General features: G+C 32.7%; 4 protein-coding genes across 5 annotated transcripts; 1 reads left to right on the top strand and 3 right to left on the bottom strand.

The window, feature by feature from the left end:
- Positions 1–1,020: 1,020 nt before the first annotated feature.
- On the top strand, positions 1,021–7,613 carry LOC145561929 (DNA (cytosine-5)-methyltransferase CMT3-like). 2 transcript variants are annotated; one of them, XM_081622062.1, is made up of 22 exons: positions 1,021–1,128; positions 1,399–1,607; positions 1,698–1,729; positions 1,815–1,914; positions 2,348–2,455; positions 2,557–2,676; positions 2,771–2,855; positions 2,947–3,146; positions 3,238–3,303; positions 3,379–3,612; positions 3,734–3,792; positions 4,281–4,347; positions 4,442–4,771; positions 5,990–6,058; positions 6,143–6,229; positions 6,329–6,416; positions 6,528–6,645; positions 6,717–6,822; positions 6,910–6,953; positions 7,038–7,107; positions 7,197–7,300; positions 7,433–7,613. In XM_081622062.1, exons 2-22 carry the CDS (start codon positions 1,440–1,442, stop codon positions 7,581–7,583), a joined length of 2,406 nt encoding a protein of 801 aa, XP_081478188.1. In that variant the 5' UTR covers positions 1,021–1,128; positions 1,399–1,439; the 3' UTR covers positions 7,584–7,613. The 2 variants fall into 2 exon arrangements, 1 of the variants encoding a protein (XP_081478188.1); XR_014094236.1 differs by lacking the exons at positions 7,038–7,107; positions 7,197–7,300; positions 7,433–7,613 and having other exon boundaries at positions 6,528–6,647; positions 6,718–6,822.
- Positions 7,614–7,762: 149 nt separating this feature from the next.
- On the bottom strand, positions 7,763–9,409 carry LOC145561932 (red chlorophyll catabolite reductase, chloroplastic-like). Its single transcript, XM_081622066.1, has 2 exons — positions 9,031–9,409; positions 7,763–8,465 (listed from the first exon to the last, which is right to left on the bottom strand). The coding sequence occupies exons 1-2, from the start codon at positions 9,376–9,378 to the stop codon at positions 7,857–7,859; spliced, it is 957 nt and encodes a 318-aa protein (XP_081478192.1). The 5' UTR covers positions 9,379–9,409; the 3' UTR covers positions 7,763–7,856.
- A 1,652-nt stretch (positions 9,410–11,061) lies between these two features.
- LOC145563092 (heat shock factor protein HSF24-like) lies at positions 11,062–15,156 on the bottom strand. Its single transcript, XM_081623504.1, has 2 exons — positions 14,553–15,156; positions 11,062–11,941 (listed from the first exon to the last, which is right to left on the bottom strand). Exons 1-2 carry the CDS (start codon positions 14,754–14,756, stop codon positions 11,330–11,332), a joined length of 816 nt encoding a protein of 271 aa, XP_081479630.1. The 5' UTR covers positions 14,757–15,156; the 3' UTR covers positions 11,062–11,329.
- Positions 15,157–23,835: 8,679 nt separating this feature from the next.
- On the bottom strand, positions 23,836–26,487 carry LOC145563091 (uncharacterized). The gene is made up of 2 exons (XM_081623503.1): positions 26,041–26,487; positions 23,836–24,202 (listed from the first exon to the last, which is right to left on the bottom strand). Exons 1-2 carry the CDS (start codon positions 26,465–26,467, stop codon positions 24,123–24,125), a joined length of 507 nt encoding a protein of 168 aa, XP_081479629.1. The 5' UTR covers positions 26,468–26,487; the 3' UTR covers positions 23,836–24,122.
- Between the last annotated feature and the right edge of the window lie 1,237 nt (positions 26,488–27,724).

The following is a 27,724-nucleotide window of genomic DNA, read 5'->3' as shown; positions in this document are numbered from 1 at the left end:
TTAAGAGGATTTTATGTGTTTTTTATGAAGGTGGCTGTTCAAGTGGATTCAATTTGTACGCTTTTCTTGTCTATTGGTAAACATTTTTTAACAATTAAATAAAAAAATCTTTGAAAATTTCATATCAATACAAATTCAATGACATCTCATTTCATTAAAATCAGTACAAATAGGATCAATATTTGCTAAATCATCCAATTACAATAACAAATCAAGACAGATAATATCAAATCAAAAGATTCATATCAAATTAGATGAATTGAATATAAACTTAATCTAGTAAGAGAGAATACATATGTACCTAGACTAATAGTGATTGGTACCTTTACAACTAAATAGATGAATCAAACACAATTGCACACCGGTAATTAATTTCTTAAAAACGCTAATTTAACCTATCTAGTCCGCATCTTTTTAATATGTTTTGACGCTGGTACTATTTTTATTAATCCCAAAATTTAATTATAATATAATTAAAGTGAAAATATTACGAATTGTAATATTACCAAATCTTATACCTGTATTGTGTGTTCTTCTTAAATTTACTTTGATCAAACCAATTCTACTTGTCTTAGCTCAATTAAATGTTTCATTAATTTTGCGTAAAATTACTACTCCGTATAAATCACTAAGAGTAAAACTTATCATCAATACCACATAATGACATAAAGCTATCTTAAATTATTTAAACCCATTTCAAACTATGTATTATTAACTTTAACAAGTAAAAAAAAATACGAAGTATAAAGTACTCGATATCGTATCTATAGAGTAGACTATTGACTACTCTTCTGAAAAAATAAAAAAGAAAGCAGATGTTACTGAGTAGTTAGTACTGGCTAGTAGAGGTAGTAGGCTTTTGATTCTAATCCAAGAGATCACAAAATAAGCAATCAGAATTTTTTGACAAAAAATTACAGTATTCCGATTTTCCCGCTCATAATTCAAAAAATGAACATTCAAAAAATAATTCCAAATTCACCCCTTCCACTTTCCCTCAATTTAACCCACGCTCAATTTAAGTCCTTTCTCTCTCCTCACCCACATCTCTTCGTGCACCGCTTCTACACTATTAACTGCGCTCTCTCTTTCTCTCCCCTCCTCACTAAACCCTCAATCAAACCTACGGTAAACAACCCTTAGTTTTTCTTCAAAATTTTCATTAGAAGAATTAGGGTTTACGATTGAATTTTGTTTTTCATACATTCTGTGTTTGTTTCTGTTAATTTTATTTTTATTAGTGTTATAGTCTGGAATTGTAGTTTAAAACTAATAATTTTGATTTTTTGATGAACAAGTTGAAAACTTTTAGTGTATTTGACTATTGAATTAGATTTAGATTTTCATTGATGAGTTAGTCTGAAATTGTAATTAAAATCTCATAATTTTTATGAACAGGTTGAACAATTACTGTAGGTTTTTTGGCAATTGAATTTTCGATGGAGAAGAGTGTGCCGCAGAATCTGAAGAGGTGTTCTGAGGAAGAATCTGTACAACCAAAGAAGAAAACAACAACTTCCACAGACGAGGAAGAGTGTAAATTGATCGGTAAACCTGTTCCCGTTCAACAAGCGAAGGCACGATGGCCTCATCGCTTTTTATCTAGGGTACAATTTGTCTAACCTAATTTTGTTCTAAATTGAATGTTGGTTAAAATTTTATGTAAATTGAAATTTTGTTCATGTATAAAATTTCAGGGTAAAGTGGTAAATGCAGCAAAGTTTTCATTGTAAGAATTATGGAAATTTACAATTAAGTTTAATTAATCAGTTTGGTTGTACTTTTTAGTAGATTTTATTTGTTTTACATTTCAGAGAATGGAATAGTGAGGAAATTTTGCAAGCCTCAAACCACTACACCCAAGCTGTTGTTGATGGAGTTGTAATTAAGCTTCTTGATGATGTATACATTCAGGTTAGGATAATTTCTTACATTTCATATGATGTATACTGATGTAGATATGGATTTAGTCAATTGAGATATACAGATTCGAAGTATCCTGAATTTTACATTTGATTTTTATTCGATATCATCTTAATTAGAACATTAATTATGCTTTACATAATATAAGCTCGATTCGATTGATGAGTTGTGTATTGTAATTAGAACATTAATAATGCTTTACATAATATAAGGCTCAGCTTAAATTTATATATATGGTAGTAACAAGCACAAAGAGCTAATCAAATATCCTACATTATAGGGTATTAAACAATATCAAAGTATATTTGGTAATGATTGTCGAAATTTAATAGCATTAACACCTTGAATTTTTAATTAATTTGTCACTGTTCGAGTTGAGCAAATGTCTGCACATGTTTATTTTACACAATGTCCTGTTCTGCAGGGAGAGGAAGGGCAGAGAGATTACGTTGCAAAAATTGTGGAATTCTTTGAGACTGTTGATAAGGAGCCATACATTACAGCTCAATGGTTCTATAGAGCTGATGACTCTGTGAGTCTTCAAATTTTGTTTTTTGAAACACACAAATTTGTCACCTAACTGTTCATAGGATGAAATATTTACTGAAATTTTGTCTTGTATTTTCTTCTCAGGTCATTAAAGATCATGCAAATTTTGTTGATAAAAAAAGAGTATTCTTTTCAGATATTAAAGATGATAATCCATTGGGATGCATTGTTAAAAAAGTCAAAATTGACTACAATCCTTCAGATGTATGTTACATTTGAGTACATTTACTACATTAGTCTGTATTTTGTTGGCTATGTTAATCTTTTAAAAGTTATCTAATTCTATAAATTTTAATAGGTTGGGGTAGAAAAGCCTGATGATTATTTATACTGTAATATGCGATATAAATTACCATATTTGACGTTTGAAAATATGGTGCTTGGTATGTTATCCTTGTCCGCCATTCTCTACATATTTCAATTTAGAGCTTGCTTTTATTCTTGTTGTAACTATAACCATTCATAATGATTTAGACGAGAAAAACCAAGGCAGTGGTAGTGATACTTCATCAACTATATCAAGTGATCATAGCTCAAATGAAGCCATTGATGATGCTTCTAGTAATGCGCAACCAGTCAGTGAGATGACGTTATTAGATCTATATTCTGGCTGCGGATCCATGTCAACAGGCTTAGGTCTAGGTGCAACTTTGTCGGGAGTAAAACTTGTTAATGTAAGCTGAACTGTTAACTTATTATGATATTTTACTTTAGATACAGTGTCCGTCATATATTGAAAGCTTTCTGTTTATAATCGTTTTCTAGCGATGGGCGGTAGATTTGAACCCTTATGCTTGTGAATCTTTAAGCAAGAACCATCCAGAAACTAAGGTGACTTTCTAACTCTTGCTTACCCCTACCAATAGTGGAGAAGTAACGGCAGAGTATAACAAAGTATTTTAACAGGTGAGAAATGAGATGGCTGGGGATTTCCTTTCCCTATTGAAAGAATGGGAAAAGCTTTGCAATGATTTAGTATTGTCACCTGCACCCCTTTCGGAGATGACAAATCCCGAAGATGTAGAGGAAGAAGAAGAGGGTGATGATCCGCTATCTCCCGGAGAGTTTGAGGTAGAGAGCTTACTAGATATATGCTATGGGGATCCCAATAATGTGAGAAAACGTGGCCTTTACTTTAAGGTATTTTCTTTCTCTCTAGCTTACTTAACACAAGCTTTATCAATGAAATATTGTTGTAGTATTCAACTTTTATTTTTTGAATAAAAATTTCATATTTGAATTCTATAATTATTGATTAAAGGTACACTGGAAGGGGTATGGACCTGAAGAGGATACTTGGGAGCCCATTGATGGTTTGAGGTATATGACAGCTTTTCTTTTCCTTTTTCTTTATTGTTTTGTTATTTTTTATTTTTTTTTTCCCTTTTTTTTTTTGGCAATAAAATAAAGCCTCATAGTCTTTGCATACTAGAGGCTAGATTATGACAACTTTATTGTCATTGGTATTTTTCTGTTTTACTATGCTTGATTTTTATTTGGTCTAATTCTTTGCTTTCATAGACGGAGACCCGAGGGTGCACCGGTGCGAAGAGTGGAAGAGTGGGACCATGGAGGGATTAAACGAGGAAGAGGGAGACCAAAGATGACTTGGTTGGAAGGAGTGAGGAAGGATATGAAGTGCATGGATTTACGTGAGGATGAAGTTTTGGATCGTAAGGGATGGAGGAGAAAGATTTATGTTGATGACTACACGGAATAATCAAATTTGGTTCATGTTAGCCGACCCCACTTTTGGGATTAAGGCTTTGATTGATTGATTGATAATTCTTTGCTTTCATATATTGCAGTGGCTCTGAAGAAAGGATTAAGGAATTTGTCACAAAAGGATACCAATCTAAACTACTGCCTCTTCCTGTAAGAAATTTGTGCTTTTGAATTACATAGGTGGCTGGTGTCTTTTCTTTTTAGTATACAAGTATTAATGCTTACATATAATGCCAATGTATAGGGGGATGCTGATTTTATATGTGGGGGACCTCCTTGTCAAGGGGTTAGTGGATTCAACCGATTTCGAGATACAAAGAATCCTTTAAACGATTCAAAGAACCAGCAGCTAGTGGTTTACATGAACATAGTCGAATATTTAAGGCCAAAGTATGTCCTCATGGAGAATGTGGTGGATTTACTGAAATTTGCTGGAGGATTTTTGGGCCGCTATGCAGTTGGAAGACTTATCGGTATGAACTACCAAACGCGGATGGGGATCATGGCAGCTGGATCATATGGTCTGCCTCAATTTCGAATGAGGGTGTTTCTATGGGGTGCACACACTTCACAGGTAAATTGCTAAGTTGTCATTGTGGTTGACTGTTCTTAACCTTACATATAGACCTTGTGAGGTAGTCATGGAAGTGTTTTTACCTCCTCCTTGTAAAGTAAAATCTTCCATCAGTCTTAGTTTTAAAAAGCGCTCCTAGGCGCACTTGAGGCGCGAGGCGGCCCTCAAATCGCCTCAAGGTCCTGTAGCGTGGCGAAGTCAAGGAGGCGCGCGCCTCCGCGCCTTTTACTTGAGGCGTGAGGCGCTATGAGGAGTCGCTTTTGAGGTTTGAGGCGCTTTGAGACACGTGCTACTATTGCTAATTTAAAAAAAAATAAATCTGGCTTTAATTAAAGAAATAGAAGAGAGAGAAAACAGATCTATTTGAAAATTAAAACCCTAGCTTCCCGATTTACGTTGGGTCTCAGCCATATCTCGCCGGAAACCGTTGCTTCTCGCCGGAAACCTAGCTATTCTAGCCGGAACCTGTCAGTTCTTGCCGGAAACCTGCCGATTCTCGCCGGAAACAACCCAAGCTGTGGTGGATCTTGCCGAAAATCAGGTTAGCTTCTTCGTTCTCTGTTTCTTTTTTTTTTTACTTTTTATTTTTTTCGTTTTTTTTGTACTGCTTCTTCGACTTATCTTCGTGCTCTGTTTTTTTTTTTTTTCCTTTTTATATTGGGTTTTTACTTGTATTTATCTTCTGTATTCTGATTTATATTCTGTGCTCTGTTTTTTTTTTTTTTTTTTTGCTTTCCAGTTTATTTATTTTAGTTTTTTGGTTTCAATTTTTTTTGTTTTTCTCTATTTATAACTTTATATTTATTTTGTTACTGTTTTCTGATTACAGGAACATGGATGAAGAGTCCCTTCCTTCCACCGGATCATCCGATCCCGACCCGGCTAGAAAATATGGAAAACCGGAACCTAATAATAGAGTTAATTGGCATTGTAGTTTTAGTTAAAGAGTTTCATGCCATTAGCGCCTTTTAAGGGTATCTTGTAGTTCCTTTGTTAATTTATGCATTAATAATATGTTATTTTGATTATTTAAGGCTTATATTTTGGTCTAGAAGTAAGTTATAAGGTTTTGGGCACTTAAGGTGCGCCTCGTATCCAATAGGCGCGCGCCTCCGCTTTGTGCCTCGCGCCTAGACTCTAGGGACCCTTTGCGCCTCGGTGCGCCTCTCGCTTTTTAAAACCAAGCCATCAGTACTCATGTTCTGACTTTTGTGACAGAAACTACCTCAATTTCCTCTCCCTACTCATGATGTTGTTACAAGAGGCGGAGTTCCCGTTGAGTTTTCAGTAAGGCATTCTTTGCACATTAAAAATAAAGCTTCTAAGTTAATGACACTATATGTTTGTAACAGTTTTGTGTAATACATGCAGGATATTAATGTCTCACATGGCAAAAACAGCTCTGTTCAGTTAGAGAAGGCTCTATTATTGGGGGATGCTATCTCAGATTTACCTGAGGTACATGATTGTTGGATATTTATATTTCAATTGGTGTAATGTAGCTGTTGCAAAAAATCTTCGTTTGTCTTATAAAATGTCTTATGTTTATCTATTCAGGTTAAAAATGATGAGGAGGAAGATGTGAGGCCTTATGGAGGAGCTCCACAATCAGAATTCCAGCGGTATATCAGACTACCGAGAGAGGGTGAGTATATGGATACTGTACCTTATTTCTATTTCGTAGAATTTTTATTGTGTATTCTTCACCTTTTCATTTAACTTGTATGATATTTGATTGTGTAATTTGGTTTATCAGAAATGATATCATTCAATGGTTCAGCTGAAGTTGCATCAAGTCATTCGCTTTTCGACCACCGCCCCTTGAAATTGAATGATGATGACTTTTTAAGAGTTTGTGAGATTCCTAAAAAAAAAGGTTAGCATTCTGTTTTCTTTGCAATATTAGTTCGATACGATCTTGTTCTTATGCCTTGTATTTTATATAGGGAGCAAATTTTAGAGACTTGCCTGGGGTGCTAGTAGATGCTAAGAACAAGGTATCCTTGGATCCTAATGTGGAAAGAGCACTTCTTCCTTCAAAGAAACCATTGGTAACTATCACTCAAATGCTTTTGTCATCTGTTTAATATGCTATTGTAATGGGGTAAGTGTTTGTACCTTAAAATGTTTATGATTAGGTTCCTGATTATGCAATTTCGTACGTCAAGGGCTGCTCTTCCAAGTATGTGCATTTTTTTTTGTGTTAAACAGACTTCGTATTAGATTTTCTATTTTACTAAGATATGGTGTATAATGTTATTTTCAGACCATTTGGTAGATTGTGGTGGGATGAGACAGTGGCCACTGTTGTTACCCGAGCTGAACCTCACAACCAGGTAACCTCATTGTTTGCAACACAATTTTGGGACGTTTTTGTCACTTGTAATGTCATAATAGTATTAAAGATTTGATTATTTTTTTTCAGATTGTTCTACATCCTGAGCAAGATAGAGTGCTCAGCATACGGGAAAATGCAAGGCTACAAGGTTTTCTTGATTGCTACCAACTCTATGGCCCTATCAAGGAGAGGTAAGACTTCTGAAGATCGAGTTATTTATTCGCAAAAAACTATCTTTCACCTTTCACTAGTATAACTTTTAGAGGGATTGTTATTTATACAGTTCAAATTCAATGTAAATTTTTTTGTAACATGTTTTATAGGTATATTCAAGTCGGAAATGCAGTAGCAGTACCTGTAGCTACTGGTCTTGGCTATGCTTTCGGCATTGCAAGTCAAGGAAATGTTGATGGCAATGCTGTGATGACGCTACCTTTCAAATTCCCTCAATGTCTTGCTCGGGAGCAAAATTGAGCTGTTGTCATTAGAATGTTTAGGAAAGAAGCAATTGTGTAAAAGTGATGGAAACATTTATATTGATTCAACTTTTATCCTATGATTTATAGGGGGAAATATTGAGATTAATTAATTGTCTTCAAACTCCGGATTGACAGGTTTTTGCTGAATATTCAATGTACTCTGCAATAATAATATGCAGAAAGGAGAAAATGTAATCCTAGAAAAAAAGTTATCAATACAATGTTTATGCTTAATTGATTACAAACCATGTTTCTTGATTTATGGTGACTACAAAACAGCTTGTAGAACTTCTAAAACACGGTCAGCTTTTTCTTGACCGAACATCCTAGGCAAGCTAGATCCAATATCAGTCTCAATACTCTTACTCTTATACAAGCTATCCCTCTTCTTCAAACAAGCCTTCTCATCATCTCCAATGTCTCGTTTTTCGCCTAATGCGCATAAGCTTAACCATATGTTCAACACCTCTTGTGCCACATTACTAACATCCTCCCTCAGAATCTGCTCCAACCTGTCTCCTCCACTTGAGGAAGTGTCCACACGAAGCACAACTGCAGTAGGAGAGAAGATGGAACGAATGTAAAGAGACGGGGAGACATAAGGTTGAGCTTCAGAGATTTTATCAAGGACCTGTCTTTGCTTCTCTAGTTCTGTATCTTCATAAAATGTCTTCAGATATTCAGGGTGAAGGATCAGGTCCTTTCGAGGAGGTAAATCGAGGATTAGAACCAAAGATGTGGGACTGCTTTGGATGAACTCAATCACTAAGTGTGGTGCATAGGTTGAGCTATTCATGTAAGATGATAAACTTGTAATGTTTAAAGCTGCTCCAGTTGGCAGTTCATAATGTAACCAAGAACTTAATATGAAGTCAATCTGCAAATGTTGCAGCAAAATGTTAATTGTGTTGAGACTTAATGAACATAATCAAGATAGTCACTACGTCTCTTCATTAAAGGTCATGTTTCATTTTTCGGACATCCTAAAATAATACTAGTATTTGTATAAAGTAGTAGTCCACTAATCTCTATTACCTTTAAAAAAGGAGCACAATATTATGCCTAATGTTAGTAATGTAGTACATAAAATGGTCGTTTGGTTCACACACAAACACTGATACTGCTACCAAAAGTACTAGCAATTCTACAAGTTTCACTTTTTATGTCAATTAAAGAACAACTTACAGAGTATTCAGCTAAAGGTCGCAAGTTCGAATCTCAACAATAGAGCAACACTTATTCAAAGTCAAGCCAATTGATCAAGTAAGATAGCACAACAAATTTTTTTAAAAGAAACTACTAATCTCCTATGTCAAGCCATGATCACATAGCACATAAACTAATTAAGTAGTAACACTGAAATAACATAATTTGTAAATAACATAATTTCATACAAATAGTTATAGCAAAATAATGTAATGAAGAAGTAATTTAGAAAGTACCGAAGAAGAGGGAGCACCAGAGCGAAGTAGAAGAGAAGCATGGGCGGTCCCACTTTGGTTTTCAAAGTACTGAACATCCTGTGGAAGTGTACATGGTAGTAGCAATGAATCAAGGCGATTTTCAACCGTTGATATCAAATCAATCATCAGATCTTTGATAGGTGGTGATGCGTAAGGGAAGTCCTTGAATCCTGGCCGTCCATCACTGTCCATTGATGATCGTACACTACAACGAGTAAGAGTGGATGTAGGAAATCTGAAATTGGGTAATGAAGGAAGAGAAGTCTGGCAAAATGGTGATGTTTTTGTGGGGAGAGAAAAGGGAAAGTGTGAGAAAATGAGAGCCATACGAATTTGTTCTTTCTTGGAGCTTCATTTGGCTTCATAAAACTTACGTAGTAAAATAAATATATAAATGGGCTAGTTTTATTAAGGATTTCTGGGTAAGCTATCCATCACTTGTTTTGGGCTACAAAATTGGCAATATGCCTTCGGCTTGATGGTTCTTATAGATGGGAATGGGTTGGACCGGCACAAAAATGGCCTAAACCCAACACGAGCCCATCATAAGCCTAGCACAGCACGAGAGGTACGTAGGTGGGCCGTGCATAGACTTCATTTTCAAAATGTGGCACGAACTCGGCACGAGCTCAACAACCGGACCCCATTTTAACAGACTTATTTTTGACCAATTAACGCAAAATACATATAAATTATTCGTGGCCTATTAGGACGGCACATGAGCCTCGCTATATATGAGCCTCATTTATGAAAGTTTGGCACGAACCCAGTACAACATGATTGTTTCTTAGCTCGTTCTAGACACGACCTATTTGAGTACTAAACACACTTACACGCAAGCACAACATGTAGGTCTACATGGCATGACCTATGCCCATTTTTAATGGTTCTACTTGATTAATAAATTTTGCTCATATAGGGCTTGTTTGGTAAATAGCTTTTCATTGGATTTTGGCTTTTTCATTTAGTCAAACATCCAAAATTTGTGTTTGGTAAATGGCTTTTCAGCCAGCTGAAAAGCTGGCTTTTAAGTCAAAATAAAAAAGCTACTTGGAGTAGCTTTTGGCTTTTGGCTACCTTAGTTACTAATAACATCCAACAGCCAATTTTACCAAACATGTTTTTACACTAATAAAAAGTCAAACAGCCAATAAAAAAGCCAATACAAACAGCCAATCAAATTAGCCGACAACCAACAGCCAGCAGCCAATTGCTAAACAAGGCCATAGTCAGAGACTCATAGGCATGGTCAATTTGTTTCTATGAATAAAATACATCCATTTGTTTTATATTGTAAAGTCTGTAATACCTAATCTGTCCATTCATGTTTTTTCTTTGGTCAAAGTTTTAGAGCTTTGAGCCTTTGGTCACATGTTTCCACTATAATTCTATGAAAAATTTATTTCTATCAATCTTATTAGGTTTGTTCTATAGTATCATGTGGGTTTTTTTTTTTTTTTTTGGGCTTTTTCTACAACATTAATTACACATCAGTTTATATGAGATAAGTTAGTGTAAATGTGTTTTGTGGTGATTGTGGATAAATAAATAGCGCAAATATAAAAGGACATAGCCAATTAGCTCTAAAGGGAGTATTAACATGACTACATGAGATAGACAAATACAATTTAACTAGTTGAATTAGTAAGAAGTTTGGAGATATATCCAGATTCTAGTATTAAATCTTGCTTATTACGGAGTATACCTCTAATTTTATAAAACTTCGTAATTTTATTTGAAGATCTTTATATACCAAAAACGATAAGACTTGTCTTTTTAAAAGATTGTTGCCAAACAAGTTAGATTTTAAGTTCATACACATAACAAAAGCTTGTTCAAAAGATAGACTATACTACCGAATATTTGAATTTCACTTGAAACTTTCTTGGTAGATTTGTTATATCGCTATTGTCTAAACATACGTATAAAATATGTATATAAATCCACTTACTTTAACAAGATATTAGGGGATTAATCCCTATTATCCCTTCATTTTTTCAAGCCAAGATCTACTATTTAATACATACATAAATACATATAGCAATATATAGTCCAAAGTCCAATCTATACGGAAACATCTAAAACAAATTACAAACGCATATTATAAACTATAATCCGCCATTGTTTCATCTATCCATCATGCATCTTCAAACTTCAACAACCACATTGACTAATCCATAACCATTTGTAAATTTGTTCTTATACAAGACATTTCTGAAACGAGAAAATTGAACAAATTATGCAATACTATAGTATTATTGTATATACTAGTAGTAATTTATGAACGAATCTTCATGATCTTTCGACGACATTGGGCTCCATTAAAGCCCAAATTAGAATTATTGTCCCCTTGAAATTTATCATAACATCTTCCTCTTTTCTTGACCCCACCAACTTCATTCAACCAAACACCAAACAATTTCAAACCTTCTTTTTCATCATCATCATCTTCATCTTCTTCATTATTATCAACACCTCCAAAGTCATCTTCTCCAACAAACCCATCTTTGTGGGTCCCACAAGATACCACCATCCCCTGCTCTAGGATATGGTTTATCTCATCTGGGCCCACTTTCAAATGGGCCGTAAGAAAGCCCATTAACTCTTCACATTGTTTCTTTGTTTGAGCTAGCTCTGAGTTTAGCATCTCGTTATCTCGTCTCAATTTCTCGTTTTCACCCGATAAATCCGCGATTTCGACGGAACCTGGTGATGACGTGGATGTGGACCCCCCATCGTCGCCGGAGATGGACGGTGATGTGACGGCGCCGGTGACTTTTCCGGCGAGTGTTGCTTTCCGGCGGCGGATTCCGGAGAGGAGTTCTTTTTGGTCTTTCTTGAAGTTGTCGTTGGCGAATTCCCACTTGTCCGGCACAATTTTGCGGAATCCCTGAAATTTGTTTTACAAAATGTGCATTTCGTCAAAAGTGTGCGCCGTAATCTTGGAAAAAAAATATCGACTAGTATTAATGTTACGTAGAAAATTTTTACTATGAAATTATGTTAAATTACAATGATAATGAATGTTTGCACTATTATAGTTATATGTAGGTGTGTCAATTCGGATGATTGGATCGGGTCTGATATGATCGGGTCAGGTTGGGTTAATTTTTAAAGTTAAGTCATACTAAATTGTTATGTCCACACGAGTCTAAATCTGAATTGAATCAGTTTCAGATCGGATCGGATGTGCCTTTGAAACCTCTAGTTAAATGAGATATTCTATCTTAAGATAAAATTATAACTTTAATTTCAACCCAACAAGTAAAGTGAGGAGAAAATTCGTAGAAGAACTCTTGGAAGATATTGTGAAGAAAGTGTAAACTTGACAATACTTTCATTTGACTGGCAAAAATGACAGATGAGATATGAAAAACTTCTATGTAATGGCAAGTTTTTAGGCATCTCAAACAAAGTCAAAGCAAAGAGCCAAAGATGTCACTTAAAGGTTTTATTCGTACACTTTATAGTTTTAGGCCTTGTTTAGCAAAGAGATAATTGACGAGGTTTTTATTTTATAAATAAAGCAACTAGAGGGTTTAAGTATCTAACCACAAAAACAGTTATTGTTATTTATGTTTGGAAAATAGATGATGCAAAAATGTTATTGGAATTAGTCTATTCTGCTATTTGTAAGATTCATTTTGAGAAATTATTACATAAGCTATTTTAGGATAATTAATAGTCAGTTAGCATCTGATGAAGTCATGCAACTAATTAATCAAAACCTATTCATTCAACTAGCTACCAACTAATTAACAAACATGTTATTTATCTTTGCCATCATGCAATTACTCATACTATAAAAATGTCATCACCCAAGTGTATACACATTTCTAGTTTTATTTTTTTCAATATCGGGCATGTTCACATTTAGCTGAATTGAACTGATGTGATTGGAGCTGAGGTAAACTGAATAGAGCTAAAATGAATAATTTTTAAGAGAATGAAATTAGGAGCTAAAGTGAACAGAACTGAACTAATGGGAACTGAACTGGACTGAAATTAAACTGAAGTGAACAGGCCCTAGTGTATGTTTTGTTGTATGAAATCATGGGGCAATAGTGAACATCCTCGAATATTCCTCCCGATTTAACTTGAAAATTTTACGAAGACAAGTAATTGCACCATATCTATTTAACTTACTAAACTTTAATTGGAAATTTTCACAATTACCGGTATATGATTTAAGAGAAAATTAGTCAGGTGAAATACTTCTAAAAACTTCTTAATCATTATATGCATGTGTAGCACGTAGTTGAACAATTTTTAAAAACATTCTTCGGTAGCTTTTTTAAGCATTTCTAAACTTTTTGTAATTTTTGCGTACGTTACATATTTTTTTAAAAAAAATATAATTTTGTTTATATTTTTTTTGAAACCATATAATTTTGTTTATATAATTTTAAACAACTTAGCATCAAAGTTATTCTTGGTCGGACTAGTACATTTAAGATTGGAAAGTAAAAAAAAAAAAAACAAGCAAATAATTCAACTACCCCATGATAACGAACACAAAAGTCTTTTTCTTGTTTCGATAATTTCACCCATTTATAATTTTGACAAAATCTCATGGGAATAATTTTATACAAGTTCACATATTATCTTCCCTCCACTCTTTAGTCTTTAACGACTATCGTATCTAGGCAATAGGCAGTAGGCACATCTAATTTAATTAAAATTATACTTTTATGTTTTTGAATGAAGTAATTTTTAAATCCAATAATAACTTGTCTCGTACTTCGTATTTGCTAAAATCGTCATAATGGTCAATCTATGAAACTACTCATATCATCTAATGGTAATTCAAATCTATAATAAAAGGCCTCATAATGGATTTGACCCATAGAAATTCTCATTTCTAACAAAAGTAAATAAAAAATAAAAAATCTATAACTAATACTAAAATAGCAACCGTTTACATCATCCTTTCCTAAAACTAGACACATGTCAGGTTGTCATTAAAAAAATTTCTCCCAAAACTATAAATGATGTCATCGTGATTTTTTATTTGATTTAATTAAAATTCTGATCAACTATTTTATTATTGGTATCAATTTTCGAAAATAGTCCGTCCATCTAATAATTATAATAATAATAATTTAATTTTTCTTCCTCGCGTGCCCTTTTATTATTCAATTTTTATATGAACTCTAAATTTTATTTTTAATATTTGATACATTATTTATTTTAGGAATTTTATTTTTTTTTTCTTTTTTTTGGTTTTAATTTTGGTATGAAAAAATAAACAAATTTTTTAAAAAATTATTTGTTCAAATCGTGCATCGCATGAGACTAATCTAGTAAAAAAAATATATAAATTCCTAACAATTGAAGATAGTGGATCATAAGTAAACGTTGACATAAAATCTTAGCCAAATTCAGGATATGATAACAAATATTGCTGAATAAATGAAATCAAAATTTATCAAACACTCAACCAAGATAATACTCAGTAAAAATTGCACTATCAACGTGACAATTAATTTTCGAAAACTTACATAGGTGTTAAGCTGGCGAACGAAACTTGAGAAATTGTTGTGCTTGAAGAATTTAGGCAACAAATCCTTAGCAAACTCAGCAGTTTTCCAAACAACAAAAGTTGACCCATTCTCTCCCCATGAAATTACATCATCTGAAGTTTTATCATCCACCATCTCGTATGTCTTCGTCAAAAATGGCGCAGGAATTGACCTTTGCCCCATTTTTATTCAACTACTCTATAAACTCAACTATATGAATTTTTTTTTTAAAAAAAATCCCCTGTTTTCCCCTGTTTTTTTACCTATAATATAATCAAGAAAAATAGCTAATTAATCTAGAAAAATGGAAGAATAATAATTTAGGAAGAAGAAGAGCAACTAAAAAGCAAAAGGGCAGTTAAAAATTCCCATCCCCAACAATAAAACCCAGAAATTAATGAACCAGAATACATGATTTAGATTTTGTTTTTCCCTTAATCTTCTGTTTTTCTGCTAATTAGAAGAAAATGGTTGTTGATTTTGCAAGATCATATTTTTTGATAACAAAAGAAAGAGAGAGAGAAAATGCGAATATGCAGATGTTTCACGTAGAGTCCTTATAAAAATAGAAGTAGAGACGAAGACAAAACTCAAAAGTAAGAGATTTATAGAAAGTGACTTGACAAAACAGGGTGTTCTAGAAAGCTTCTTAAACTCTTTTTTCTTCTTTAATTTTCCAAAGTCATGTTTGAATATTAAAAATAAGAAATGAAAAAATAATAATTAAAGTGAGTAAGTTCTCCACTTTCGTTGGGTTTGAATTTTGTTAATGGGAAGTTGAAGTTGAAGTTGGCAACAACTACTACGAGTATACTCTTAGATAAAGCCGTGTCATGTTGACGTTTTTAAGGAACTTGAAAGAAGACACTACTCTTTACAATTTATTTTAGGAAACATTAAAAATAATAATCTCAATTTTTACGAATTTTGCTATAATAATCCCAATTTTAAATTATTCTAGAATAATCTGAACTTTGGGGGTTGTTGATTTTCTTCAATCCCAAATACCGGTTACCGGTTGAATGAGTTATTTTTAATTTTTTTTTTATTAAAGTGACAAGTGTTGCATATTTATTGGTTTTAAAAAAAAACACAAAAAAAAACAAAACTAAAAAAAAAACCACCCAGCCAAAACCCCAACCACCCTAAGAGAGTAAGAGATCAAGTACCCCGTCCATCCCAGCCACCCCCCTCGTCAGACCGCCGACTTTCCCCCACTACTACAATCTCCACTCTGGTAGCTACCCTCTAAACCACCATCCTCCCTCCTCGAAACCCCCACGCAACCACCAACAATAAAAACCCTCCCAATTCCGCCCACCAGCCAAACCCCAAAAACCGCCGACCTAACCCCAAATTCCAGCTGCTGCTATTTCCCCTCCCTTGCGTTGGCTTTCCCACTTCCCTCGCGGCGGTTCTGCGACCCACCCCCACCCCTTAAACCTTCCTTTCCCTTCCCCTACTTTGAGATCGAAGCACTAGCGAGATGAAATCGCTGTTGTTGGAGTCGGGGTTGTGTTGCGGGCAGATGCTGATTAGGAAACACTTTGTGGTGGCGCAGTGTCGGTCGAATTTGATTGCGATTTGGGGGGGAGTAGGGGATGGATTCCTTGGGGGTTGTGTGGGATGGCTGCGTGGGGTGGTTATGTTGCGTGAAATGGGGGTGAGGCGGCGATCCGGTGAACTGTGTAGTGGTGGTGGAGGTAAGGGTGGGCTGGTGGTGGAAGGGCAGTGGTGGTGAGGTTAGGGTTGCAGTGGTTTTTCTGATTATTTTTTTATTTTTTTTTTTTAAAGAATATTTGGACTAATCAGAACTTGACATGTGTTTAGTGACCTGATATTATAGGTCATTAACTTTTGTTGACCGGTTAGGGATTGAAGAAAATCAACAACCCCAAAATTCGAATTATTCCAGAATATTCCAAAGTTGAAATTATTGATACAAAATGTGTGAAAGTTGGGATTATTATTTCTAATTTTTCCTTTATTTTAATTGCCATTGTCAATTTTTCATTTGTTTTAATTTACAGCTTGCAAATAATTAGAAATTGGGAACTTTATTTATTATAAATAAAGTGTGCATGGTTGCATTTTGGTTTATTGTTGACTAGTTTTTAGAGTAATTGTACCAATCTATATATATATATATATATATATATATATATATATATATATATATATATATATATATATATATATATATATATATATATATATATATATATATATATATATATATATATATATATATATATATATATATAAAGGGGAGTTTTTACCCGAGTTTTTAGAGAGCCATATAGGATTTAATTTTCTTAACGCGCCACGTGGGATTATAAATTTTAATTGTAGCCAATAAAATAAGAGATTATTAATTTCTTTTAAAATTAAATAATTCAAATGCTTTGTAAGCAAAATTGTCGAATGAGATTTTTAAGTTTGAATTAATTAAATATAAAATATTATCTTTTGATATTATGAATTTTATCTAAATATATAACAAATTTTAGCACATACATAAAAATATATATATATATATATATATATATATATATATATATATATATATATATATATATATATATATATATATATTTAAAAATTCAAACAAACCGATCGCACGGGCTTCATCTAGTTGATAATATGTATGAGGAGGTTTTTTTTTTTTTTTTTTTTTTTGCTTGTATTTTGTGCATGAGAATAAAATATAATCTTAGTTATATTTTGCATGGTATGATATAAGGTAATAAGGTATAATCGGTTGTAGAATTAAAATTCTTGATTTGAAATATTTGTTTTTGATCTTCTATAAATTAAGAATGCTTTCATTCAATACTAGGTTTAAATTGTTTTTATAGAAGACTACAATACTTAGAATTTGAAGTTTCTTGAAAGAATGAGTCAAAAAAAAAGTAAGACGATATTTACAGAACATAATAGTAAACAATAGAAAAGTATGTTAACATACGGAGAAAGAATTATATATATTTTTTCTTATTTTGTTTTATCTTATCCTCATTTTGCGGGGAGTAAGTTCATATATATATATATATATATATATATATATATATATATATATATATATATATATATATATATATATATATATATATATATATATATTCAAGCTCAATTTACAACCAATATGAGTTACAATAAATTCATTATTATATATTTCTAAACATCAAAACAATAGATAACGGAATAAACATGTAACATATATATTATAGAAACAATATTTTGTATAAAACTACTTTCTATATTGCTCATTACTTTCCATAATTGATCATTTATTTATGAAAAGATTAGTTGCGTTGTGTCTTTCTCCATCCTTTCATGTTGTCCATCCCTACGGGCTTGTTTGTTAAATGACTTTTTATTGGCTTTTTTATTTGATCAAACATCTAAAAGTTGTGTTTGGTAATTAGCTTTTTTAGCCAGGCCAGCTGAAAAGCTGGTTTTTAAGCCAAAATGAAAAAGCTACTAGGAGTAGCTTTTGGCTACCTAAGTTACTAATAACATCCAACAACCAATTTTACCAAACATGTTTATAACAAAAAGTCAAATAGCCAACAAAAAAACCAATACAAACAACCAGTGAAACCAGCCGACAACCAACAACCAATTGCCAAACAAGGCATATATGTTTACCATCTCCAATGGTGAGACTCAAGTTTGAGTATTGAAATATAAAATGAGATGTTTTTTTACCTTCAATGGTGATATCATACCCACTTCTCAATTTAGCAACTTATATGAAGTCTAAATTCCCAACGGTGAGACTCTTTTAAATATACAAATGTCACTTTCAATTTATGGCCCACCAAATACATTTTTTTTTTAATATCAAATATTGTAAGATTAAAAAATAAAAATAAAAAAAGGTAAAACTTAAATAAATTATAAAATATATTAGAATATTGACAAGGACCCACACTTTTTGTCAAATGAGACTCGAAGTTGAGTATCTAAACTTAGCAACTTTCTTTTTGAGTTGCTAAGTTTCGATACCAACTTATTGGTATACATTGCAAAAAATACTCTCTCTCCTAAAAATACTCACTTGAGTCTCACAATTGAAAATAATCTACATATCTTTTTCGTGTTCCTTATTCCAAATAAATTATTGATCTACTTGTTTAATTAACTTTTATTATGTTAACAAGTTTTGCACAATTTTTTTTCTCCAATCAAATTGTCCACTTAAAATCCTATGATATGATCATATAAAGCTGATACACTAAAAAAAAAAACCAAAAAAAAAAACCGAGAAAATATTAAATTTTAGAAATTAAAATATGAAAATACGAATTAATTCAATATATGTAGTGCAAAATTTGATTGGTTATAAAGAGAGGTGAAAAAAAAAAAAAAAAAAAAAAGAAGAGCTTGTGATATGTTAAGTTTATAATAATATCCATGAAATGTCAAATGTGGGGTGTAATAAGGTTTTTAGTGTAAGCATATTAAATTGCAGTGTATTCGTACTTTCATTTGAAAAAGAAGGTTCTTATAAAATTTCTGAAAGAGTGTAGAAATTGGTAATGATCTGGATTTATGCCACGTGTACAATCTTGACGGCAGGCAATAAATTCTTGTTGGAAATAAAAGCAATTCCTTATTCCACCTAACCCATTCCATTGCATATGGAATGGTTTCTTATGCAAAAAGATTAACATAAACTTCTTTCGGCTTCGATTGTGACACCATTTTTTCTTCTTCTTTTATTGCTTTTTAATAAGGTTATCATTAACTTGTAATCTTGCATGCCCTTACCATTTTGATTCTTTTTTTGGGAAATTATCATTGGTACACCCCACGTTTGGGCTTTTATCAATAATACACCTGTTTAAGTTTTAATTATCAGTGGTACACCTATATTTTCAACAAATTATCTACAGTAAGCATTCCGTTAACTATGACTGTAATTTTAATTCCCTCCTTTTTTTTCCCTCCTTAATTTCTCTCTTCTTATGTAAAGTAACCCACCCATCTCTGTCATTATATAAACGAAGCCTCCTCATTTGCTCTGATTTATGCAGCTTCGATCTTCTTTTTCTTCTCCGTTTATATAATGACAGAGGTGGATGGGTGGGTTACTTTAAATATAGGAGGGAAATTAAGGTGGAAAAAAAAGGAGAGAGTTAAAATTGGTCAAAATTGCACGTCATTAACCTATAATACTAATGTTTAATTAACGGAATGCTTACGGTAGGTAATTTGTTTAAAATATAGGTGCACCACTGATAATTAAAACTTAAGCAGGTTGTATCATTGATAAAAGTCCAAATCTGAGATGTACCAATGATAATTTCCCTTTTTTTTTTTAACCTTTATAACAAAAAAAAAGATAAATTGTATAATCATTTGAGATAAGTTATGGATGTTTGAACTATAGATTTGATACCACTATAACTTATACCCCAACCCTATAAAAAATAGTACTCCGTAATCCGTAAATATATAAATATATTTGAGTGTGTTTGAGGGAGTGAAAGGAATTAATTGTTTAATTAGGTGCTTCACACTCCACGCTCTCGTGATTAACTAAACACTCTGTTTGATTTGAGTGAAAGGGATTAATTGTTTAATTAGGTGCTTCACTCCACTCCCCCGCGATTAACTAAACAATTTGTTTCAATTCTTACATCCTCTTTTTTATTTAAGTGTTACATTTTAATTGAGCATGTATATTAATGTGAAACTTTAAGCTAAAGTAGAGAATAAATATCCTAAAAATATATGTCTACGTTCATTCAATTAATTAACGACCACCAAAGTATGTTTGGTTTGCATAATAAGAGTAAAGGAATATACTTTTTTCGCTATTTTTGTGCTACAAAATAAAGTACGCTTCTATAATTTTCACTTTTATAATTTTATGGATTTATGATGCATATTGATTGAACTTTAATATCTCAAGTATAGAATTGAAATTCCTTGCTTTAAATTAATTGGTGAGACGTTGAAAATGGAACTATATAAGTTAAGAATTTGATCCCTTATAGTCTTCTACGCATGCCGGTGCTGTTGTATGATGACCATATATACGTACTGTTTTGTGTTATCTCAAGGCATGGACAAATGGATCAACCAATTAATGGTAACATAAAATGAACATGTTACACGAGTTTAATTTAAATTTAATCTGAAACAATTATTAGCAGTACCCTTTTGTCATTTTTCACCGTCCAATAATTATGTTGGAGTAAATGAGTGATAGTGAACTTGTATCAAATTAAGGGCATCCTTGGAAGTATGCATGGCACTATAACACTTCGTCAAACAAGATTGAAATTTCGTGCTAATTTAAAGATCTGATTTTGATATGGGTTTGTTGTGAGCTTTTAGAGATATTTGCATGATTACTTAATTACAAGAATGATCATAAAATGTGTTGTTATATACTTGTATGTATTTATATAAAGTTTTATAAAATACGTAGTAATTTTTTAATATTTACTTATATAAAATAAGGTTAAACTAAATACATCGCTATGTGTGTAAAATTTGACCGTGTCAGTTATTATGGGACAGAGGGTGTATATTAATTTTAAACCTTCTAAGCTTGTGTACTTGTAACATTGAGGTGGGGAGCTCCTATTCTTTAATTTTCGATTGAGTCTAAAATATATTGAACTAATATTCCTTCCATACTGCTATTAGGTATAGCCTTTTATAATTAATTATCTACTGGTTCAAAACTAAGTCCAATATTCAACTTATGGAATTTAATCTAAATATCCTTTTTAGGTTGGGAGGGGTGTGTTGGCACAAGCAAAATGAGTGGCACATGAACTGATGAGCAAAAAACAAGTGTACTTAGCTTGTCATGTCACTTTAAAGATAGCAATAATGATTTTATTGAATTGACACCTCTTGGACTCTCGCTAGTTAATTTAGTTTTATTTTATTAAAAGGTTATATTCATTAGGAGTGTGAAGGACTCCATTATTAAAGAGTCCTTAATAGGATTTGATCTAGGATCTTCATGTCACGACTCACAAGAACAGAACGATAAGATTGTTTACTGGATACATCAAAGTAAACATCTTTTACGACCCATGTAGCAAATCTTTTCGTTGTTGTGGCTTTCAAATCAACAACAAGTGATCTGACCAACAAATGTCAGACGACGATGCGGCCCAGTTCAAATAGTAATCTGAGCCCAACGAGAAAATAACAACGCTTGACAGCCTAAAAATTGAAAACGTATTCTTTAGGATTTTTTGCATAGACACTGGACCCACTTTCCACCCCATAACTCTATTTTTTTTAAAACATTCACCCCATTACTTTTGGTGTTTAGAGAGCCACAAGGGCGGGGGTGAGAATCGAACTCAGGATCTCCTGGAATCGGGAGGAAGCTCTAACCACTTGAGCTATCCCTCACTCTCATTCACCCCATTACTTTGACATAAGGGGATTTGAAAAGTTTTATATTCAACTGAGTGCAAAATTATGTGGAATAATATGAGAGTAAAAGATAGCTCAAATGGTTAGAGTTTTATTCTTGATTTCAAGAAATTCAAGGATCAAGTCTCATCACCCGTCCATTATGACTTTCTAAACCAAAAAAAAAAAAAAAAAAAAAAAAATATATATATATATATATACAATTAGCTGTGCTCATTTAATATTATTTGCTCACATAAATGAAACTAAATATCATAAAAAATAATAATTAAAAAAATAATAATAAGGTAGGCAATATACTATTTGGTGCATCTTCCTCTTTGTAGTCTTTGTAAACATAGGTGCAAGTAAGATTTTATTACCTAGTCTAACTTGAAGTTACTTAGGACTTGTTTGGTTGATGTAGGAAGTAAATTCCCATGGGAACTTCTAATTCATGCGAAATTATTTCCTTTATTAAAATTCCTAGGAATTACATAAATATGTTTGGTTGTCATGTGGGAATTTGTAAATCATGGGAATTGTGAATGACCAAGGGGGGTGGGTAAGTAACTTTCCATGTTTTGTGGGAAGTGAAAATTCCCATGAATTGTAACTTCCTCCATTTTTGCTTTTTAATTTTAACCAAACAACATACCCAAAAGGAAATTCATGGGACTTTTGAGTGCCTATGGAAACTAGAGGCAACCAAACAAGCACTTATAGTTACGTTTTATTCTAATAATTGTGTTTTATCTTTTACACTTAAGCTTGTTCTGCTTAAATATTGTTGGGTTTTCACGACTTTGAGCTTTTACCAACCAAAGAAGAAAAAAAGGTTGCTCTATTCAATTACACTCATAATCAAACCTTTCATTAAGAGCTTGCAATCAAACTAGTCAATGCACGGGTTGCATCAATAGTTGGGAGAAATATATGGTAAAATGAGAGCAAGTATGGGAAAGAAGAAAAAATTCGATTCAATTAAATATTTAAGAACTATAGTATAAAATGATCTTCATTATTACTTTACCTTCCACAAGTATAATTTCCAAAAAAGGAATGTTGATACAACTAAGGGCATGTTCACTTAACAAAATATATGGTGTTCAAGTCTAAAAAATTTTATGGTATGATTTTAATATCCATTTTTGTATAGCATTTGACCACAGTTGAGGGATATATCTGAAAACAAAAGTGAATCAAGTGATAGAGCTTTTGTTAGATTCATCCTAAGTTGTATATTATGAATATAACTGTTGCTAATACAAAACTCTATACAACTGGTGATAAACTAAAGATAACGTAGTTTTAATTGCACCATGAATAATTAGTCCAAAATCATCATCGACATGCATGTACATTCAATGAGAAGTAAGTGAAAGAGAAGGAATAAGTAGTGAGAGAAGCTGAGAACCACGTTATTTTCCAGCATCTACGATACTAATATGGAGTAACATTTTCACAACACCTGTATGTACTAGTATAATACATGTATATGGCAAATGTATATCGCGCCTTTAGCTGCCTACAACACTTGGACTCAAAGATTCCATCAAGACCCCATAAACTATTAAATCCAAACACCCAATGATTATTTGCTAGACTTTATGGTGTTGAGAACGACTATGTTTATACATTATACTACTACGTACTACTCCATTTGACAGAATATCTTGCATAGTCATGCAAAGCAATCACTTTAACAGCTCAGAAACCCAGCTGTATTTTTGAAATGGAACCCATTTTCACTATTTGCCACCTCACAAATCAAAGTTTCTTTTGTTGGATTTTAAAATCAAAACCCCTTTTTTTTTCAAAAATTAATTTAAACCACAACCAACGAAAGAATAATATAATGTAACCCATTAAAATTAAGACCCACTAAAAATTACGATATTATAAATTGACCAAAATTTGGTTCACATCAATAGAGATACATAACATCTAACTATAGTTTTTCCTTTTTGCCATAAAGGAAAAAATAGATGAGAACTGAGATTAGTTACACTGTTAAGCTTGGCATATAAAATTAAACTGGTCAATATATCTCCATTTTGTCTAAGGTTGTTTGGGTTAATTTTGCTAAATATAAGCTATATTGTTGTTCCTGGTTATGCACAACACTAATTAACCCCCCTTTAAGCAGCTTCATCACCATGAGTGCTTCACCGAACAAGCAACCACCTGTGCCCAATGCCTCAGCCTTGTCTTAATTGTCTTCGGATCATCGCCTGCATAATCGATCATGTATTATAATCCATCATTATCGACATCGTAATTAGCTGAGCAAAAAAAAACGTTGTTAACTTACTCAGCATAGTCCACATTGAACATTTGGTAATTGGTACATATGACTATATGAGGTGCAACAAGAGTGATGAAAGTTATCGCATCATTGCATGCAAAGGGGGATCTTTTATCGGGGCCATTTGGGGCCTGACCCCAATAACCCCCAATAAAGTATTGTAATTAATTAGTTAATATAATTAAATAACCTTATTTCACTTGTAAAATACTGGGACATATTTATTTGTTTTGAGCGAGGGGTAAAAAATTCAAATCACGGTTTCTCTAATTTCCGGCCAAGATTCGATCCGATTGCATGCATAAATGGAGTACAACATTGTCGTGACTATGGGTTGGATGTCTAATTGTGCAAACAATAATGATAATCTAATTGGCATGCATTTAGGGAGAATGTCAAATAAAGAGCATGTCTAATAATTTACTTTGCTAATGCTCCTACTATAACAAGTACATATTATGAGTTGGTACGATTGTGTTTAAACCTGGATGTATAACCATAAAGAAGTACTTTGTAATTCGTAAAATTCCAAATAAACATTCTATAACATTAAATGCATGAGATTTTGTCATAAATATATTACTCCGCGTAGTTTATATAAATGTACCTTTTTTAAAATTACGTACATTTAATATCTTCATTAAGGATACGACTTGTATGATTACTTCATTCACATTAGTATTTCCTTTTTCAATTAAAAAATCTTAATACTCCGTAAATGTTACGGTTCAATCTCAAAATTCATTCATTAGATGGAAAAAAATAAATTTAAATGTACATGTTGAGTTATGATGAATATGAGTCACACTACATACGAATTATCACCATTATTAAAAAGTCTAATTGTATTCCACAAAGTTCCATTTTATGTAAATGTTACTTCACTAAACTTCCAGCAGTTTATTTCACTATATAATTAAATTTAATATTTTCATTTTAATTTCCAAATAGCTGATTAGCAAATGATATTCTATTATCAATTAAGAGCATTAAATTTGGACAATCAACTACATTTGAAATTCAAACGACTTCCTTTAAATTGCACCAAACTTTCAACTTTTAACACAATTAATATATTGAGTACTTTATGGTTTAAAATCCGAATATTCGAATTAACTTGTTTCATACAATAACTCAAATTAATAAGTAATGGAAATAAAAACCATACATTATACGCTATGATTGTTGTATTAAAGGAAGGGGCATAATTCGTGACACAACTAAGAAAGTAATCATGAATATGCGCCGGAAATCTCGCTTCATTAATTTTAATTTTAATTATATTTTTTTTTTAACCAAAAAATTAATCAAAACGCACACATTAAAAACTCTTAACACAACAACAAGAGAAAAATTCCAACACATGAAAAAATCGACGGAAAATAAAACTGACGTTAAATTATGGAATTAAATTAATAAGAGCAACTTCAATGGCAAGCTAATTTGACAATTAGTTTGTCATGCCACATAAGCTTTTAAGCTAATTATTATTTTAGCTACTTTTTGCTCTAATAGCTAGCTATTAGCTTAGTAGTAGTTGTTGGATAGAAAATACATAGAAATAGCTTAATTGGTGCAATGAGCATTTTCATTTTGGCAAGTTTAATTCCCAAGCAAATTAAAGCTAATTTGCTTAGCCAAGCTAATTGAGTTTTCTAGCTCCAATGGTCAAGCTAATAGCTAGGGAATTATTGTAATTGCAAGCAAGTCTCTAGCTACAACCATTGGAGATGCTCTAAATGATGAAAGAAAGGAATTAATTACCAGGGCAAATAATGAGAGGGCTGCCAATAGGAGAGGAGAGAGAAAGATCACTTTCCGACGACGAAGCAGTACCAGTTTGCGACGACAAGGAAGAAGATGACGACTTATTGGACTTCAAAACGGTGTCGTTGTAGTTCTTGTTAACAGCATAGTAAAATTCCAAAGCAGGGAGAGTACTGGATAGCCTCTGATCGGGTAGAGGCTCATTCGGGTCAAACCTAAACCCGAGTTCAAAACAGGCTTTGAGCTCTTCCAAATCCTCGTCAGTAAGACTCTTGCTACGACGTCGTCCAATCTGTTCTTTGCGACGGAGCCATAATTCTTCTCGGGCTGAGTCAGGTGACCATGAATTCTGCTTCACGAGCGGGGTGGCTTTCCGCCTTGGTGGGTTGCGCTTGGGTTGGGTTAAGGCGGTCTGGGTCCCCATGAGGGGGAGGGTGCAGGTGATTTTTGAGAGGGGAGCGGAGGAAGGAAGTATAATGAGGAGAGAGAAAATGAGGGTTAAGCATCACTCTTTATATAGGAGGAGGAAAGGGGGTGTTTCATATGGTGTAGTTGGTTCATTTCGTCATAATGACCTGTCTTGCCCTTTTTGTTCAAGTTTAGTATATGTAGTATTGTAACGCCTTATTCCCGTCAAAAAAAAAAGTCCCGTCAAAAAAAAAAGAAAGTATTGTAACGCCTTATTACCTTAAGACTTAGTCATTAAGGTGTAACATATTCATCACATTATTTTCATTATTTGAAAACTGCATCGTACTGGATTGAACTGAAGTGAATAAAATTTGTTAGACATTATTAAACTTTTAGTTCTGATTTTAACTTGAGTAGGAGTAACCTTTATTAACCTTTGATAAGAATTTATGTTACCCAAACTTATTTTGATTAAGGTGAACAAACAAACCCTTGTATGAGTCATTGCAAGTACGTGATCGTATTCCAATATTCTCTTTCCCTTTGGCCAAACATATTTAAGGTGGTTTTATGATGGTAAAACAGTTTTTTTAAAAAAATTTGTGATTTAATTACGGGGTTTTATGAATTACGGAGTATGTGGGGGAAGAGTATATTGGGTTAATTTTGAAAATAGTATTGGAAAATTTGTTGTAATAATATAATATAATGTAGGCTGTTAGGCTGGGGTATCGCCTAAAGAGGTTTAAGTTTAAGGTAATGGAGTATAATTAATAGTCATTATCATTAGTGTCAACTTGCTATTGGTTTGCTTTCAAAGGAAAGACTTTTTATGTTGTAAAAACTTTTGCTCCATGGCCGGCATAATTGATGGTGTGGTCATCTCAATTGGTTTGTATAGTATAGTATGGTATGATATTAGTATTAGCAATGATGATTAATTTGTAAGAAGTCTTAAATTAGGGGTTAAGATTATGACATCTGGTTATCTTAATTTTATAGATTGTAATTTTAATGCATGTGCATGGAGATTGTCTCAAGCAATATATTCAAGGACATTTTAAATACATATCCAGTTAGCCACACTTTCGTTCCAATTCAAGTTAAGATTATATACCGTGTTTGAGTTGGCAGCAAGAGTTAGACTTGATTAGCAATAAATATTTTGTTTGAAAACTGTCATATTGGATGTCCATTATGAATTGAAATAGTGGCAAAATATACCAGTATGTTTGTGTTTTATATATTGTCGTTTTCAAAAACGATAAAC

The sequence above is a fragment of the Chenopodium album genome, chromosome 10 (genome assembly GCF_948465745.1).
Source record: "Chenopodium album chromosome 10, dcCheAlbu1.1, whole genome shotgun sequence".
In the NCBI taxonomy this organism is placed as follows: Eukaryota; Viridiplantae; Streptophyta; class Magnoliopsida; order Caryophyllales; family Amaranthaceae; genus Chenopodium; species Chenopodium album.
The sequence above is the reverse complement of the archived record's forward strand: the minus strand, read 5'-3'. Positions and strand labels throughout refer to the sequence as shown.